An 18,652-nucleotide genomic window follows, 5' to 3' on the forward strand; every position below is an offset into this window, starting at 1 on the left:
CTGTTTTCTCCCCCTGTTCTGGAACTCCGATCACTCGCAGATTTTTGCTTTTGATTGTATCCCACATAATTCTCAGGGTTTCTTCATTTTTCTTCGTTCTTTTTTCTGATTTCTCCTCAAACAGAGTTGTATCCAAGTGTTTGTCTTCAATTTCACTGATCCTGTCTTCCATCGTTTGAAACCTGCTCCTCAGCCCTTCTGTGACGTCCATTTCTGAAATCTTGTTGTTTATCTTTTGAATTTCTAATTGTTGTTTTTGTATGTTTTCTAGTTGTGAATTTATTTTGGCATTTTGTCCCTGTATTATTTCCTTGAATTCTTCCATTTTTTTGTCTGTATTTTCCATGAATTTGTCTGCCTTTTCTGTGAATTTGTGTATTTTTTCCTCATTTTTGTCTGCTTTTTGCTTCAATTCTTGGATAATTCTGAATATTAGAGATTTGAATTCCCTATCAGTTAGGTCTAGTGCCTTTTCTTCTACTGGAAAGTCATCTGGTGTTTTCTTTTGGACACCTACTGGAACCATCCTGTCCTGTTTTTGTAAATGTTTTGATATTGTCTGCTGTCTTCGGGGCACTCAGTGGTTATTTTCCTCGTTTATTGATTGTAGATTTGTTTGTTTCATCCTGCTTGTTTGTTTTATTCGTTTTCATCTGAGCAGGTGGGCTGTGAATTCTTTGTTGTTTGCTTGTCTGTGGGCACAATACTTTTCACCTGCTTCTCCAGTGGGCAGGGTCAGTCACTCAGGTATGGTACAGCAGGGCAGGTCCAGCTGAAGGGGAGTTGCTGGGATGGGTTGTCTGTGGCACGTACCAGGGCTGACAGTGTGGACCAGGAATCAGTGCAGGGCAGGTTCCAGTAGGCCTTGCCTGGGCTGCTTGGGAGTGTGATGTTCAGTGCACAGTGCAGGTAGGCAGGAAGGAGGGGGTAGATTGTGATGTGTGGAGCTAAGATGGGTATGGGAAACATGAGAGAGAGGAGAGAGGAACAGGAGCCAAAAACATACACACAAAAAAGACTGCTAAGGAAGCTTGCAATTTGTGTGGAGAGACGAGAGACTGAGAAATGAGGAAAAACAAAAATTAAAAAAAGAAAAAGGATAAAAGAAAAAAATGACTAAATCAAGAAACTGGAAATGAAAATAGACAAAAAGGGAATAAGAGAGAGAAAAAAACAAAACAAAGAAACAAAAATACCCAAAAACAAACAAAAAAAAGAAAAGAGAAATGCCCCCGGGGATGTCCCCGTGCGTCTGCGCAGAGTAAGGGAGTAGCTTCCAAGCTGTGTGGTACTGCCCAACTAGAAGGCACTCCCAGGTGGTTGTTCTGTCTCCTTCTGGAAGCTCCATGAAGCTTTCTTATACCCCCTGTTCGCTGATCTCTGACAGGAGTCCAAAATGGTGGATCTGTGCTGCGTAGCTGATACGGGACCTCTGCATGTATCTCTCCTCGCTGTCTGTTCTCGGTCAGTTTCTTATTCCATTTGGTGCTTGGCTGAGTTCTTTATCTCTCCATTTGGTGCTTAGGGTTTCAGGATTGACGTGTGACTCTGTTTGATTTAGTTTTTCTGATCTTTGCTGCAGAGGGACAGTGTGGTGCTTCTGACTATAGTGCCATGTTGCCTGAAAGTCTGATATCTGAAACTTAAATATTTTAACCAGTTTTTTAATTTATTTTATTTTACTTTATTGAATTTTGCTCTCTTAAATACATCATGTTTTCTACCGTTATAATTAGTATACTGATTATTTAATCCTTTCTTAGTAATAGGAGCTAAATATTGTACTGGGCTCACTTTGTTGTCAAAACAGCCCTATGAACAAATAATGTTTATTATCCCCATTGTTTAGATGGGAAACTATGCCTAAGAACTTAATCACTCTTCAAATTGCCCTTGAAACTACTCTTCCATTTATTCATTTTACAACTATTTTTGAAGATCTGTTATGGGCTACACATGGGGGAACAGGATAGGCAAGGTCTATCCTCATGGAACTTAACATTCTACCATGCTGAGACAGACAGATAAATCAGCAAATAGTAGGTTACTCATAAACGCTATACAAAGAATGAAAGTAGTGATGCAGTAGAGTGACTGGGTGGCTGCTTTAGATTGGATTCTTGAGGAAAGCCTCTCTGCTGAGATGAGGCTGAATGTTAGCTCCATGAGCTGCAGCTTTGTTTGTCCTCTTCACCACTGTATCTTCATCACCTAGAAGAGTGCCTGGCACACGATGTTGTTGTTGTTGTGAGGTGCCATTGAGTCGGTTCTGACTCATAGTGACCCTATAGGACAGAGTAGAACTGCCCCATAGAGTTTCCAAGGAGCAGCTGGTGGATTTGAACTGCCGACCTTTTGGTTAGCAGCCAAGCTCTTAACCACTATGCCAGCAGGGCTCCTGGCACATGATAGCAACCCAAATATCAGTTGAATGTATGAAGAGCTTCTAAGGCAGTTTTATTTAATGGATGCTTACAGTATGCCAGACATACCCAAAAGAACTTTTCATGAGATCTCATTTAATCCTTGCAAGAACTCCATGAGCGTGGGCTCCATCTTCTAAGGGAGTTGAGCTAAAATTCCAGATCTGTTACTTACTGTCTTTGTGAGTTAGCTAAGGGTTTCTATGATACATGGCTCAAGACCACTTGCACAGCATTTTTATAGTTTGTCTCTTATCTCAGTGTTAGTTGCTACTCCTTGTCATTGTGCATAGCCCTCTAGCTAAAATGCCCTAGTTTTTTGCAGGAAACTAGATAGCCACGCTTTCTTAGAGTTGTATGTAATTTAGCAATAGCCCAAGAAAGGCTTTCTACATTGAGAAATGCTTGATGCAAAACTTTTAAACAGACCCAGCGATTCCACTCCTAGGTGTATATTCAAAAAATGAAAGTGTATGTCTGCACAAAAACTTGTACATAAATGCTATAGTAGCATTATTCGTAATAGCCAAAAGGTAGAAATAACCAAAATGTCTATCAGCTGATCACTGGTAAACACCATAAAAAGGAATGAGGTACTGATGCATGCTACAGCATGGATGAACCTTGAAACCATTATGCTAAATGAAATAAGTCAGTCACAAAAGTCCACATATTATATGATTCCATTCATATTTCCAGAATAAAGAAATCTATAAAAAAAGAAAGTAGATTAGTGGTTGCTTAGGAGGGAGGGGGGATGAGAGATTAGAAAGGTGATGGCTAAGGGGTGCAGAATTTTGGGGGGAGCTTCTGAAAATGTTCTAAAATTGATGATGGGTAATGGATGACCATATCTATGAATACACTAAAAGTCATTGAATTGTGTATTTTAAATGGGTGGATTGTATGGTATGTGAATTATATCTCAGTAAAGCTGTTCAAAAACTTAGAAACAGAAGTTTGAGTTCTGGAAGGCCCTTTTTGCTTATTTTTTAGTCTTCCGTTGTAAGGATAGTTGAAGCCTACAGTATATTGAAATTACATGGGATAAATGAGATATTAATATAAATGAATATTGTACTTAAACAGTTCTTTATACTTGGAGTAGGAAATGTGCAGAACAGAAGTAGAATAGGATATTGTCAGAACATTGAAAACAGTAAAACTGCTAGAGCAGATAGCAGAAGCAGTTCCTTTTGCCCCCCTCTTCCATCCGTTGTATAAAGCAAAGTATGAAAATAACAGCCAAAAAGAAAGTATAGGTTTAGGCTTATAGCCCTAAAGCAAATTATTTTATGTCCCAAGTTCTCTCCTCTTTCCCCCTCCCCAGTGCATACTTAGATCCATGGTTCTCAACACTGGCTTTACTTTAGGATCAAGTAGTGACTTAAAAACAAATGATAATAACCATATCCAGGCCCCATCTCAGACCAATTAAATGTCAGTAGGGGAGAAGGATGAGAGATGGCCAGGATTGGAATTGTTTGCAGAGCACCCCAGTTGATTCTGATGTGCTGCTGGGATTGAGAACCACTGATTTAGGATTCTTTTTTCTGTGGAGTACTTATTTATATTCCACGTTTTCTGCCTGAGCTAGGTACGGAATTGAAGAAATATGAATTCGCTGTGTGTGCGCATATGTTCTCTGCTCCTGTTCCCCAAGAGCATTTAGTTCAGAGAGGACTTAGGGAAAGGGAAATGATACATTAAAATTGATAGTATAAGTACCTAGGAGTCACTGGTTGGTGCATATACTGTTAATGCATTCGGCTGCTAACCAAAAGGTTGGAGGTTTGAGTCCACTCAGAGGTACCTCGGAAGAAAGGCCTGGTGATCTCCTGAAAAATCAGTCTTTGAAAATGCTGTAGAGCGCCATTCTACTCTGACACACATGGGGTCACCATGAGTCAGAGTTGACTTGATGGCAGTTGATAATGGTGTATGTAAATACTCGAGTAGGTTAGATTCATTATTTGTTTGGTGATTGCTAATTTCAATTCGTAGTTACAATCTTGGAAATAATTATTTCTCTGATTTGTACATCAGACTGACATAATGAGAAATGAATTTGAAAGATTGGCTGCTCGACAACCAATTGAATTACTCAGTATGAAACGGTAAGTCCTGTTTCTGGGTTCAGCAGGGTTCAATCATTGTTCACTTTTATTTCTTAGTAAAGCTGTGCTTTGACCATGTTAAAGTAAATGTTGAAAAAAATTTCCTGTATATTTTTATATGTTTTATGTTTTTTCATGTAACAGTAGTTCATATAATACTATTTTAATGTTGAAAGGTGTTCTTTGCACCATTACTTAAAGGTGCAAAATTTTTTTAATTCCAGCAGCAGGAAAATGGTAATGTGACTTAAAGTTTATATATAAGAATTCCCAAGGAAATATCTCTGATTAGTCATCTAGTTCTTCCCTAATCATGTAGTGTAACCAATGTTATAATGATTCTTGCTTCACTCTTAGAAAAGACAGTATTAGTAATTGTAGGGTTCCTGGCTAATAGTTTGACTGTGGCTCCACTATCTCCCCTCCCATACCACTGTTTCTCCTTCCTTTCCCCTTGTGGGGTGGGGAACAGGCACCCTTTGTTACTTTCTCTAAAACAGAGAATTGGATTGATTAACACCTGAATTTGCTGTCAGTGCTAAGATACTATGGAACTGTGAGAACCACTATTAACATAAGCTGTCAGAGCAGAGAGGGTGTGTGACCAAATACTGAATTTGGTCTTTGTCTTTGGTTCCCAAGAGATAACCCTTGGAATTTCTCGAGTAATCAAAGTGCCTTTATTATCACCTCCAGGCAACACTTGAGGATTTGTGCAAACCGGTGGTGGCTGGCCAGGCCACAGAGACCACACCTAGTCAGCTAACTTCAGGAAGGGCGAGGGATATGATTTAGTCAGTCATGCATATTCACTGATGTCCCAATCATAACTACGCAGTGAGGCTAAATAAAGGCCCTAAGCATGGAAGTTCCATGAGCTTCCTGGTTGGAAAAAGATATCATGCACGGGAGAGGGACACTTATCCCTGGAAACATGGAGGCTCTTGTTGGGACCCGTCCCAGACTTTGCCCTATGTGTCTCTTTGTATTTTTTCTGTTTATAATAAATTGGTATGGTATACCCTCTGTAAAATCTGTGAGGTATTCCAGGGAAGGAGTGAACCCACAGGGGTAGTCAGAGCCAGCACTGGCTGGTGTCTGCCGATTTGGCAGTCTGAAGGACTGTGTTCTCTTACCTTGGATGCTCTGACCTGACTCGGGGTGGTGAGAGTCAGAAGGGCTGCATGAGCACTTGGTCTAAAGGATAATGTCCTTTTAACTTGTGAGCTTGGAAACAGCTCTGGTTGGCTGGGATCAGAGAGAAAGTGCTGCTTAAAGCACCTGGCAGCAAGGCTGGAGAAGTGGGAAGGTGAGGACTGGATGGAGGTTTATGCTGATCCTTGCCATGCAGTTAACAATGAAGGTGGAATTTGCCCGCCATCCCTCTTATTTAGCACAATGGGATACACGAACAACAGGGCTATCCTTTCAGCATATAGTATAAGAGGGGCTTGAGTCTTTGGAACTAGGTATTCTTAGTCTGGGTTCTCAAGAGGAACAAAACCAGTGAAGCGTATATGTATATAGAGAGATAAATTTACTTCAAGGAAATGGCTCACGCACTTGTGGGGGCTGGCAAGTCCCAAATCTGTGGATCAGGTGACAGACTGAAGACCTCTGCTGGCTCACATGGTTGCAGGGCTCACAAACCCAAAATCTGCAGGTCATTCAGTAGACTGGAGGCCTCTGCTGGTTTATGGGGTTGCATGGGTTGGCAAATCCAAAATCTTCAAGTCAGGCAGCAGACCAGAGACGTATGCAGGCTTACATCCCAAGAACTGGAGGTCAGGCAATGAGAAGAGTGCAGGGCTGAGAAAGAGCGAGGTTTGCCAGAACATCCATTTATATACTAGAGGCAGGCCACACCCCCAAAGAAACTCCCCTTTCAGCTGCTCACATCAGATCACAAAATGGAAGGTGATTACATAGTGACTGCCAAGCCACTGAGAATCATAGCCTAGCCAAATTGACACTTCACATTAATCATAATAGTCCACCCATTATCAACTTGGCATCTATACACATCTCCTTAAATCATACATAATCTCTAAATAAAGACAATTATAAAGTCATATTTACACCTAACATGATAAAGCTAACGTGTGTATACAAATGAAAATGCTCTGGCCCTTTTTACATCTTGTTATTTTATAATAAGAAATGACATAATTGAAGGAAGAAGACAGATATTTGATCCCCGGACCCTCTTTTAACTCAGTACTGAAGTCACTCCAGAGGTTCACCCTTCAGCCAAAGATTAGGCCTATAAAACAATAACACACGTAGTTCAACCACGTATACGAGACTCAATGGGCACACCAGCCCAGGGGCAAGGACTAGAAGGCAGGAGGGGAGAGGAAAGCTGGACAAGTTGAAGTGGGAAACCCAAAGTGGAGAAGGGGAGATTGTTAACATGTCGTGGGGTTGGCAACCAACGTCACAAAAACAATATGTGTATTAATTGTTTAATGAGAAACTAATTCTGTAAACTTTTACCTAAAGCACGGTGAAAAAAAAAAAAAGATATTTGATATACACAAATACACACAAAACAAGGAAAAAAACACTCATAACAATTACAGTTGTTGTTTCTTCAACTGGTCACATGGTGATAGCTGATACTTAGAGCTGCCTTCTTCCACCACCCATTCTGTATTCCCTTTGCCCTCAGCAAGCGCCTCAGCTAGTCATGGTTCTTTGCCTGGTGGAGTGACCCAGAACTTTATTTCTGAAGGGTCTGGGTCGTTAGTAGTCATATAGGAATTGAGTTGTTCTAGTTTTCCATTGACTTTAATCACAGGGCAGGGTACTACTAAGAGACGCCCTAGGGCATCTCCTGTATTCCAGACACAATATTCTTTACCTCCATTATGTACTATCAATCCAGTTTCCCCTTAGTAATCAGGATCAATCTCACCAGCCAGTATGATAACTCCCTTCTTTGCCTATTGATCCATAGGCATAAGGAGCCCAAAGTGGCTGGATGACATTCTTAACTTTCACTTCAGTGGAATCAGTGTTGTGTCTCCTGGTGGGAGCATTCCTCTCTTATGGAAGTAACACCTAGACCCACAGGGCATAGGGTCATGGGGACAGGAAGCAAAAATATGTTGTCTCCAAAATCCAGAGTCCCACCAGGCTTTGTGCTTCCGTTTTAGTTTTAGGAGGAGCCAGATGTAACAGCTTATCCTTCACTTTAGAAGGAATAGCTCAACATGCCCCAATTCACTGGACCCCTAGAAATTTCACTGAGGTGGGAGCTGCCTGAATTTTTTGTCAGGTTAATTTCCTACCCTCTAGCATGCAGATATCTTACCAATAAGTGTAGAGTACTTGATAATTCTTCCTTACTAGATCCAGTCAGCATAATGTCATCAATGTAATGGGCCAGTTAACATCTTATGGAAGGGAAAGACGATCAAGATCCCTGCGTACTAAATATGACATAGGGTTGGAGAGTTTATATACCACTGATGTAAGGTAGTGAAGGTGTCTTGCTGGAGTGGCACACCTTTTCTTTCTCTACTTTATCTACCAAAAGTAGGACCAACCTGCCACCTTCATTATGCTTCTCAGTTTGACAGAAGTGTTGAAAGGCATCAAATACACAGTCCCCCAGAAGAGTCTTGTCTCGCACAAGTATTTGATCCAATAGTGGTGATATTTTTCGTATTTCTGTTGCCACATCATAATGTGGATTAACAGTGGCCTCTTCCCTACTGGAAATAGAGTCATTCGTGTGTTTAAGTCTAGCCAGACTTGAGAACCAATTTAGAAAACTCAATCCTTAAGATTTTGTTCCTCTAGAACCACTCTTGGTACCAAATGTCTTGGTCTGGGTACTCAAGAGGAGCAAAACCAGTGAAGCATACGTAAATATATATAGAGAGAAATTTACTTCAAGGAAATGGCTCATGCACTTGTGGAGGCTGGCAAGTGTCAAATCTGTGGGCCAGGCAACAAGCTGAAGACCTCTGCTGGCTCTTGTGGTTGCAGGGGCTGACAAACCCAAAATCTGCAGGTCAGGCAGCAGGCCAGAGAGTAATACAGGCTTATATCCCAAGAACCAGAGGTTAGGCAAGGAGAGGAGTACAGGACTGAGAAAGAGTGACCTTTGCCAGAACATCCACTTACTGGAGGCAGGCCCCACCCCTAAGGAAACTCTCCTTTCAGTTGATTGGCTGCTCACATCAGATCACGTGATGGAAGGTGATTACATGGCATCTGCCAAATCACTGAGAATCATAGCCTAGCCAAGGTGACACGACATTGACCATCATACCAGGGGACTAGGATTTCTTTTCTTGTTCTCTGTTTTCCTATCTGGCCTGAGTGATGAAGACAGGACAGAGCTATGAGGTAGACAACTTCTGGGACTCCTCAAGTCTCCCATTTTTTGTTGCCTCTGCTCTAATGGTTTTTATAATGATAGCAACTCCTTTACAGAAGTATGTTTCAAACTATAATGACCCATTAAGCAGTGGGTTGTGAAGTAAGGTACTACCAGCACTTTATTTAAAGGAAGTAGAATAGGATATATCAGAGTGCATTGCATGTAAAAGTAAATATTTTGTGAAACTTTAGTTACGTATATTTGTGTACTGGATCACAGTGTAAAATATATTTCTTGCTGAGGTGTGTATTTGCCAATTATACTGGGAATGTTGAAGAAAGGGATAATACAAAGTGAGGTCCAGATGCAAAGAATTGTTATATCCTTCCCATCTTTTCCTCTAGAGGTGTGTGTGTGTTTTACAAATGTGGTAGCATAGTTTACTGTATTCTACTTTTTTCCCTTAATATATTACAGATGTCTTAATGTTATTAAGTATTCTGTAACATCATTTAATAGTTACTCTAACAGTACTTCTTGTGAATGTTATAGCTTATTTAGTTTCCTTGCATTGATATTGAAGTGAATAATTTTTTGCTATTGTATATAATGATTTTAAATCTTATTTGTAAATTGATTCTTAGGATAAAGAGGTTTCTTCTTATTGGGAGGTCTGCATCTTATTTTCAGTCTTTGTGGTATTTATAGTGTGTTTAGACCCATGGACATTCTGTTAGGAAGAATGAAGGTTTGGGGGAATATATGATTTTGTTTTCCTTTTTTGCTGTTTAATTTTAGATATGAGCTTCCAGCCCCTTCCTCAGGTCAGAAAAATGATATTACTGCATGGCAAGAATGTGTAAATAATTCTATGGCCCAGTTAGAACATCAAGCAGTTCGAATTGAGAATCTGGAACTAATGTCACAGCATGGATGCAATGCCTGGAAAGTATATAATGAGTAAGAAGCTTTTCTTTGTTTACTTTATTTGTTTAAAACCCATTCCAGTCCCAGTTTTGTTATTTTTTAAAGTGGGGAAGGGATCAGGCTAAGGGAAGTGGGATGAAAATAAGTATAGCTAGACTTTGTCTTGGGCCCATGCCCCTAAAACCCATGTGAAAGACCACTGCTTTGAGACCCACCTCAAAGTTCAAGAATACGGAAGTGTGATTTACAGATTACTATTTGGTGGAATGTAATTCTAAATCTGGTGATTCCTTTTAACTGGAGAATTACCCTAGAAAGGATTTTGCTGCCAGAACTAGCCTCTGAACTCCTATTTCTGTTATTATCTATCTAGACTTCAGTTTCCTTATTAGTAAAGATTGAGGGTTAGATTATGTCTTTGGTCCCTTTCAGCCTAAGTTCTCGAGTCTCCGAACAATTTAAGAGAGAAAAGGCTACTAAACTTCATGACTGTATGTAAAACTATTTGCTAGAGTGTGTTTCCTAAAACATAACAGTATAAAGTAAAGCAAAACTACAAAATGATAAATACCTTTTCTCACATCTTCAGAGAAGTGTTTTATCTTTCTGTGGCAACATGGGTCCAGTGGGCAGAATCCAGAATTTGGGAAATACTGCACAAGAAACAATTTGCTTTCTTTTGTGAATATGTTGAAGAGGGAAAAAAGAAAGAATGCAATCAGGGTTATTAAGACATTTATGAGACAGTTCAATCAAAAACACATCTGTGTTTCACAGAGTGGAAAATATGTGATGCTTGTTCTCAAGAAGCTTTATCTAGTTGAGGATACAAGATGTCCTGTGCAAAATAACCACTAGTCTGTTTTTGGTGGTGTAGGGGCAAGTGCTACATTGTGTGCTATGGTGTATAAACTATCGAGATTCAGAGAGGGACACTAAGAATGAGGGTCATTAAAGAAGTCCGAGATTTGGATATTTAGAGGAGAAGGAGCATTCCAGGAATGGTGCAAAACATGGATGTAGGGGAAAGAACACTGAATTACAAAGAACATTGCTTTCAACTTGTTACTCAGCCACCTGGAAACCTTTAGTAATTCCCCATTACCTGCAGGGTAAGGTCCAGACTGTTTAACATGGTATGCAAAGCCTTCCCAACTTCATTTGTTAGATTTTCACTTGAGCCAAATGAGTCCTCTCTCTAGAAATGATCATAAACCCTGCCTCTAGATCTTTGCTCATGCCTTGCCTCCTTCTGGTTCTACTCAAATTCAACTCAAGACCCAACTTGAGTCTGCTTGCTTGTCTTCCCTGATTGAAATACTGCCTATAATAATCTGTCCTTCTCTGAGTTAGTATACTAATTACTATGCTCATCATTTGTTTTTCATTTAACCGCATAGTACTCTGTAGTATTTAACTTTTCTTCAGAGCATATTTTGTTTCCTCCAATCCCAGTGGACACTTCTCCAGAGGAGGTGTACTGTATCTTATCAAAGTAAATTTTCTTCCCTCATGCAAGGCTTTGAAGGTCTCATACATACTGGACAAAAAACTTTTAGCCCTAAGACGGTCTTGGTGCAGGACTGCTGCAGAAATAGTATTTCATTAATAAGGAGAAAATGCTGTACTTGCACCTTAGAACTTTATTACTAAAGAGAAACCTTTAGAAATCTTCAGGGTCAGCCCCTGATTTTACAAATAAATAGGCATAGCTGCAGTGATGTCAAGTGACTCATCTAAGGACATATAGCTGTTTAGGGCAGAGCTGGGACTGGAACTCACATCTTCTGACTCCTGTGATAACAGTGGAGTCTGGTTCATTTAGAAGTTTGTTCGCTGTACTTGAAGGGGGACCTATATGCTTGAGAAAGAAGATAGAAGAAGGGTGTCTTAGTCTGGGTTCTCTAGAGGAGGAAAACCAGTGTCGCATAGATAGAAATTTACGTCAAGCAAATGGTTCACGCAGTTATGAGGAAATGGCTCATGCAGTTGTGGGGGCTGGCAAGTCCCAAATCTGTGGGTCAGGCAGCAGGCTGAAGGCTCCCACTGGTTCACATGGTTGCAGGTGGTGGTGAATCCAAAATCTGCAGGTCAGGTGGCAGGCTGAAGGTTTCTGGTTTCCGAGAACCAGAGGCCAAGCAAAAACAAAAGTGAAAGAGAGTAAGCTTTGCCAGAATATCCATTCATATCACGGGGTGTGTGCCACACCCACAAGGAAGCTTCTTTTCCAACTGATTGGCTGCTCACATCAGATCACAGAATGGGAGATGATTACACAGTATCTGCCGAACTGCTGAGAATCATAGCCTAGCCATGTTGATCCATAACATAAACCATCACAAAGGGTGAAGACAACAAATATACTAGGCTTCAGGAAGAGATCATCAAAGGAAAACTCCCAGCTAATGGTCAGAGGCCAGAAATAGAGTACTAATTTTTTTTTTTAATTGTGGTAAATATGTAACAAAACATTTTCCATTTCAACACTCTTCACGTGTACAGTTCAGTGACATTAAATTATGTTCATCATGTTGTTCAACCATCACCCTTATCTATTCCAGATTTTTTCATCACCCTTAACAGAAGCTCAGTGTCCCCTGAGTACTAAATTAGATAGTCCTCTGCATAGAGTGGTGATTGAAGCCACATGAATTGGGATGAGCTGAGGGAAAACCTAGGGAGGCACAGCTGTGTAAAGACTGACTCTTGAGAGAATTACAGTTAGTGAAGGGAAAGCAGTCAGAGATAGAGTAACTCGGGTGAGCAGCAGGAAATTTGAGTCACAAAGGTCAGCAAACAATATTGAATCCAGAGCAAGAGCACAGCAGAGCCAGATAGGTTGAAATGGACCAGGAAGATGATTGATCTACTGCCTTAAAAGGAAATTGATACAGTATGTGAATTATATCTCAATAAAGCTGCTATTTTAAAAAGAAAAATTGAAGTCTACTATTGAATCTGTTCTTTAATAATAATCATATAGTACTCTGTATCAGTAAACTTTCCCTGTGCTGGTCAGAGCAGACTTGGACAGAAGTCTGTATCTCCAGCCTTCCACAACAGTTTTCTTTTCATCTCCTCTCTCTAGTTAGCAGTAGACAGGAGGGGAGAGTGGTAAGATAGATGTAGATACAGAGGTAAAACGGTGTCTAAATGGGTGTACCCATATTAGGTATTTTCCATCCATGAAAAGAAGTCATGACAGTTTTAAGAAGTGACTTAAGTGCTCAAAATCAGGGTATCTGGGCTCTAGAGTTGAAAAGACTTGGATAAGGATCCAGCTCTGACACATACCTCGTTCTTCACATGTGAAATTATTGTTGTTGTTGGGTGCCGTCAAGTCAGTTCTAACTCATAGTGACCCTGTGAACAACAGAACAAAACACTGCCTGGTCCTACGCCATCTTCACAGTCTTTGCTATGTTTGAGCCCATTGTTGTAGACACTGTGTCAGTCCATCCTGTTGAAGGTCTTCCTCATTTTCACTGACCCTCTGCTTTACCAAACATGATGGCCTTCTCCAGGGACTAGTCCCTCCTGATAACATGTCCAAATTATGTAAGACAGAGTCTCACCGTTCTCCCTGCCAAGGAGCATTCTGGCTGTACTTCTTCCAAGACTTGTTTGTTCTTCTGGCAGTCCATGGTATATTCGTCATTCTTCAACAACACCATAATTCAAATTCATCAATTCTTTGGTCTTCCTTATTCATTGTCCAGCTTTCACATGCATATGAGGCAATTGAAAATATGGCTTGGGTCAGGTGTTATATTTACCTCAAAGAATTCCTGTGAAAATTAAATTAGCTAGTATTTATAACTTATGCTCATATATGAGTCAGAATCAATGTGGCAGCACACAACAAATATTTATGAAGGGCATTGGTGGTCAGTGGTAGAATTCTCGCCTTCTAGGCAACCTAGGTTCATTCCTAGTCAGTGTACCTCAAACACAGCCACTGCTTGTCTGCCCGTGGAGGCTTGCATGTTGCTATGATGCTGAACAGGTTTCAGCAGAGTTTTCACACTAAGACAGATTAAGGAGAAAGGCTTGGTGAGCTACTTCTGAAAATCAGCCAGTGAAAATCCTCTGGATTACAATGGTCCAGTGCCATTTTGCATGGAGTCACCATGAACTGGGGGCCGACTCAGCAGCAACTAACAACAACAATATAAAGTATCTAACATGGTGCTTGGCATAGAAATCTCAATAAATATTAACTGCTTTTAGCAGAAATACTTAACTTTGCATCAACCAGATAATTCACTTTTAGTTGGTACGAATAAGTTTTAATTGTACCTTAACCTCTTTTCCTTCTTTAGAAATCTAGTTCATATGATTGAACATGCCCAGAAAGAGCTCCAGAAGTTAAGGTAAATTGTTCCTGTTATTTTGAGTAAAGTTTAGGTGAACCTGTAATAAATACAATGAGAGTGGAAGAAAAAGAAATCTGTGAGATTACAGTCACATGAGAGTAAAAGATTGATCTACTCTTTGTCCAGCTTCTGACAGAGTTTGCACTGAGTGGAGGAGAAATAGGCCTGAAATCTAAAAACATCTCTGCCAGGTCATTTGCACCTTGTAAGTCTGAAGACATAGAAAAGGCATTTTTAGAAGGGAGAAAAGTTCTAGAGTAAATAACATGTAGTCTGATTGTATGTAATAAACTAATCTCTCTGTGCACATACACATAATAGAAAAGAGCGTGGATAGATGCTCACCAAACTGAACAACACTTACCGGGGAGGAGGACAGCATGGGAAGCGGGGCTCTCGAATTTAATGTGTGTGTGTTAATTTGTCACGTGTTTTATCAAATTTTTAACTGAAAAATAATTAGCAAATTTCTGGAATTAGTTTATAACTATATATATACATATATATGTTCTTAAGGGGTTAAAGATACTGTCTTGTGTTGATTATTGATTTTTCTGTTCCTTTTAGTCTTCCATTAAAGTGTAATTGGGTTGTATAAATAATTTTCTACAGGAAACATATTCAAGATTTAAACTGGCAGCGAAAGAACATGCAACTAACAGCTGGGTCTAAATTGAGAGAAATGGAGTCAACGTAAGTATCTACAATTCAGTCTTTTTTAGTTGCTTAGTACATTTTTAATGTCAAGATTCAATAATATGATTAGTGTTCGAATGTGATGCCACAGTATCAAAGGAGTGGTACTTTCTGGATCCGACCCTTCATTGCCTCTGCTCCTATCTGACGTGTCAGCTTAGAAGGCAGTGAGAGAGTTATAAACAAGAGTTGAACTACTTCTAAATGATCCTGGTCTTAGAGAGCCCTGTTTTCAGTCTGCTGTTTCTGGTTCTGAATCAGATTCTACTTATATTCTCCACTTAAAAAGAAGAAAACAAATTATCTGTCTTTTTCTTAAACCTTGCAGGAGGGAGATTCTGTACGTTTTCTGTCTCTCTTTTTTCTGTTTGTTTATACATTCTATTTTTAAAATGTCCTTCTACATCTGCACACACAAATCAGTTTATACAAATCCCTACATGTTGTTAGGTGCCTTCGAGTCAATTTCAACTCACAGCAACCCCATGTAACAGAGTAGAACTGTCTCATAGGGTTTTCTAGGATGTGCTGTTTACAGGAGCAGATCGCCAGATCTTTCTCCAGTGGAGCCGCTGCATGGGTTTCAACCACCAACCTTTTTGTTAGCAGCTAAGGACTTAACCATTGCCACCAGGGCTCCTTAAATCCCTACATATCATCATGATTTTTTGTTATTTCTTTCCTTTTTGCTTTGCTATATCCCTGCCCTTCCTGCCTTCATAACCCACATCATTCTCCTTGCTCCACCCTCCCCTCCACCTCCATGCCCATGTACCCCATGTTATCAGTCTATTGTGTATCCTTCCACATTTTTTTTCAAGCTAATCTTATATATATAGATGTGTGTGCGGGCATGTGTTTGTTTTTATTTGTCCTAGAGATTTTTTTGATGGAGAGGGTGAAGGCTCCTTGAATCTGTGGGTTGTTGTTGTTTTGTTTTGTTTTTAGTTTTAGAAAGTTCTCCACCATTATCTCTTTAAATATTGCCCTATTTTCTCTCCTTTTCTGTTAATCCAATTTAAACACTGTCTTCCATCACCCTGTCTTCTATGTCTCTTCTGTTTTACCAGTTCTCAACTGTGTCCAATTTGCCTTTTTTTTTATTTTGTTGTTGTTGAGAATATACACAGCAAAACATAAACCAATTCAGCCGTTTCTACATGTACAATTCAGTGACGTTGATTATATTCTTTGAGTTGTGCAACCATTCTCACCCTCTTTTTCTGGGTTGTTCCTCCCCCATTAACATAAACTCACTGCCCTTAAGGTTCCCATCTAATCTTCTGAGTTACCATTGTCACTTTGGTCCCATATGAATAGTTCTTAAAAAAGCATAATGCCCAAGGCAGACATTTTTTAGTAGGTAAGCTAATCTGTTGTTTGGTTTTAATAAGATTTTGAAGAGATATTTTTGGTTTAAGTTTTATAGATTATCTCAGGGCAGTAGTTTCAGGGGTTCTTCCAGCCCCCTTGGCTCCAGAAAGTCTATAGAGTCCATGAGAATTTGAAATTCTATTCTACACATTCTCCCTTTTGGTCAGGATTCTTCTATAGAATCTTTGATCAAAATGTTCAGTAATGTTAGCATCCAGCTTTTCTGGTCTCATGCCAAAGGAGGCAGTTGTTCATGGAGGCAGTTAGCCACACATTCCATATCCTCCTCCTATTCCTGGGTTTCCTTCTTCCTCTGTTGCTTCAGGTAAATAGAGACCAATTATCATGCCTTGGATGGCTACTCGCAATTTGCCGGGGTTTTATTGTTTGTTTGTTTTTAATTAAACTTTTTTTTTGAGCTAATTGTAGTTTCACATGCAGTTATAAAAAATAAAAGAGAGTGATACAGTGTGCCTTTTACCTAGTTCCCTCAATTGTGCCTCCATTTTTTAATGGAAAGTTAAAAATGAAGGTTTGCGTTATGATACTTAGCGAAAATGTATATACCATAAAATCTTCCAAAAGAAATTTTATGTTGGGTAATTTTTCCCTTTTTTTCTGTTCTAGTTGGGTATCCCTGGTTAGTAAGAATTATGAGATTGAACGGACTATTGTACAGCTAGAAAATGAAATCTATCAAATTAAGCAGCAACATGGAGAGGCAAACAAAGAAAACATTCGACAAGACTTTTAAAAAGAAAAGTGAATTTGGTGGGTAAAGAGAAGGGAGAGTTGAGCTTTCACAGAATATCAGGCATCTGAACTACTTCTGAACCACGGAGGGCAGCAGCATCTTATGGAAATCATTGGTGGTTAAATGTATAGAAACCATAGAATGTGTGAACTGTTGTATTATTTCTCTATTGTTTTAGCAAAATAAAAAATTTCAACTTGGTAGTATTTTTATAGCCTTGGGTGAGGGGAAGCTTTTTTTCAAGATAAATAGGACTTTCGAATAATACTCTGACACAGAATAAATTTTGACCACCTGGGTCTTAATTTGCATCCAAGAAATCTTTATGGAAAACTTTCAGCACGTACAAGAATTTGGAAGCTTTTGGTTCATACCTTTGTCTACTACAGAGGTAATTCTAAATAAATTTTTGATTACCAGACAAGACTTCAGAAATGCAGTGTCTTCTTGTCATCAGCTACATCATCATCATCGACAGTTACATAACGCTTAACTTGTGCTGATCGCTGTTCTGAGCACTTTGGGTAGAGGAATTAAACCTACATGAATAAAAATAATTTGATCCTCACAAAAATCTTAGGAGACAGGTGCTGTTGTTCCTGTTTACAGACATGTAACAGATACCATTTAGGAACTTGCCAAAGTTGTATAGCTGGAAAGTGTCAGAGCCAGGTTTTAACTCAGATAGTTTAGTGCCAGAGTTTTGTGTTTGTAGAAGATTGCCACCCAATTGAGAAAAAATATTTGCAGCATATCAAAGGATAAATAATCTTAATGTACAAAGACCTTTTATAAATCAGTGAGCAGTGAATACCCCTCCAGAAAACAGGAAAAGATGCTTATCAATAATAATACAAGATTCACTTGGAACTTTGTAACCTGTAATAATGGTCAAGGCTTTTGAAGGTACGTGTTTAAGAAAAGCAGGTTACAGAACAATTTGTATAATATTTATGGTTTCTTAAAACCATGTTTTTAAGCATTGTATACTTTGTCACTCAGACTTTCAGACATAGGCTGTCAAACATATTGCATGATATTGTAAGATGGAGCTGATGCCAGCCAAAAGTTCAGTTTTGCCCATCTTTTGTATAGCAGTATTATGGAGTCCATGGGTGGTACAAATGGTTAGGTGCTTGAATATTAGAAAGGTTGGCAGTTAGAACCCACCCAGTGGCACCTTGGAAGACAGGTCTGGCAATCTGCTTCCAAAAGGTAACAGCATTGAAAACCCTGTGGAGCCATTCTGCTCTGCACATGTAGGGTCACCATGAGTCAGAATCAACAGCAACTAACAACGGTTTATATAATTGATCGTCTATTTTCTTGTATTGCCCTTTTTTAATAAAAATTACTGGAAATTGGCAAATCATTATCCTCAGTTGGAAGCTCAGTAGTCTTGATCTACTTGGCTGACTGCTCAGTTGCAGTGGAAAATAAAATTAGAGAAGTATATTGCATATACAACAGTGTCAAAAAAGGTAAATTATAGTGACGAAATAAATCTTCAAAAACTGAGAATCGGCATCCAAAATATATTCCAGTGGTCTAAATCCCAGGGAAGTTCGAATGGTGTGTCAAAACTATTGATGGGGGTAGTACTTATTATACATTTTTTTATGATGACAGGGAAAAAATGAATTATAATTTTA

The 18,652-nt window shown here is 39.4% G+C and overlaps 1 protein-coding gene across 2 annotated transcripts in view; it reads left to right on the forward strand.

Moving 5' to 3' along the window:
• BCAS2 (BCAS2 pre-mRNA processing factor) overlaps positions 1-17,214 on the forward strand; it is a 21,612-nt gene extending 4,398 nt beyond the window's left edge. The window contains exons 3-7 of one of the 2 annotated variants that reach the window (XM_004380379.2): positions 4,470-4,540; positions 9,672-9,833; positions 14,123-14,173; positions 14,789-14,869; positions 16,874-17,214. In XM_004380379.2, the coding sequence (XP_004380436.1) occupies positions 4,470-4,540; positions 9,672-9,833; positions 14,123-14,173; positions 14,789-14,869; positions 16,874-17,000 (492 nt within the window). In that variant the 3' untranslated portion in view covers positions 17,001-17,214. The remainder of the gene's footprint in view (positions 1-4,469; positions 4,541-9,671; positions 9,834-14,122; positions 14,174-14,788; positions 14,870-16,873) is intronic. The other variant, XM_023734899.1, reaches the window with a different exon arrangement.
• Positions 17,215-18,652: the final 1,438 nt, after the last annotated feature.

The sequence above is a fragment of the Trichechus manatus genome, unplaced genomic scaffold (genome assembly GCF_000243295.1).
Source record: "Trichechus manatus latirostris isolate Lorelei unplaced genomic scaffold, TriManLat1.0 scaffold00073, whole genome shotgun sequence".
Classification (NCBI taxonomy): Eukaryota; Metazoa; Chordata; class Mammalia; order Sirenia; family Trichechidae; genus Trichechus; species Trichechus manatus.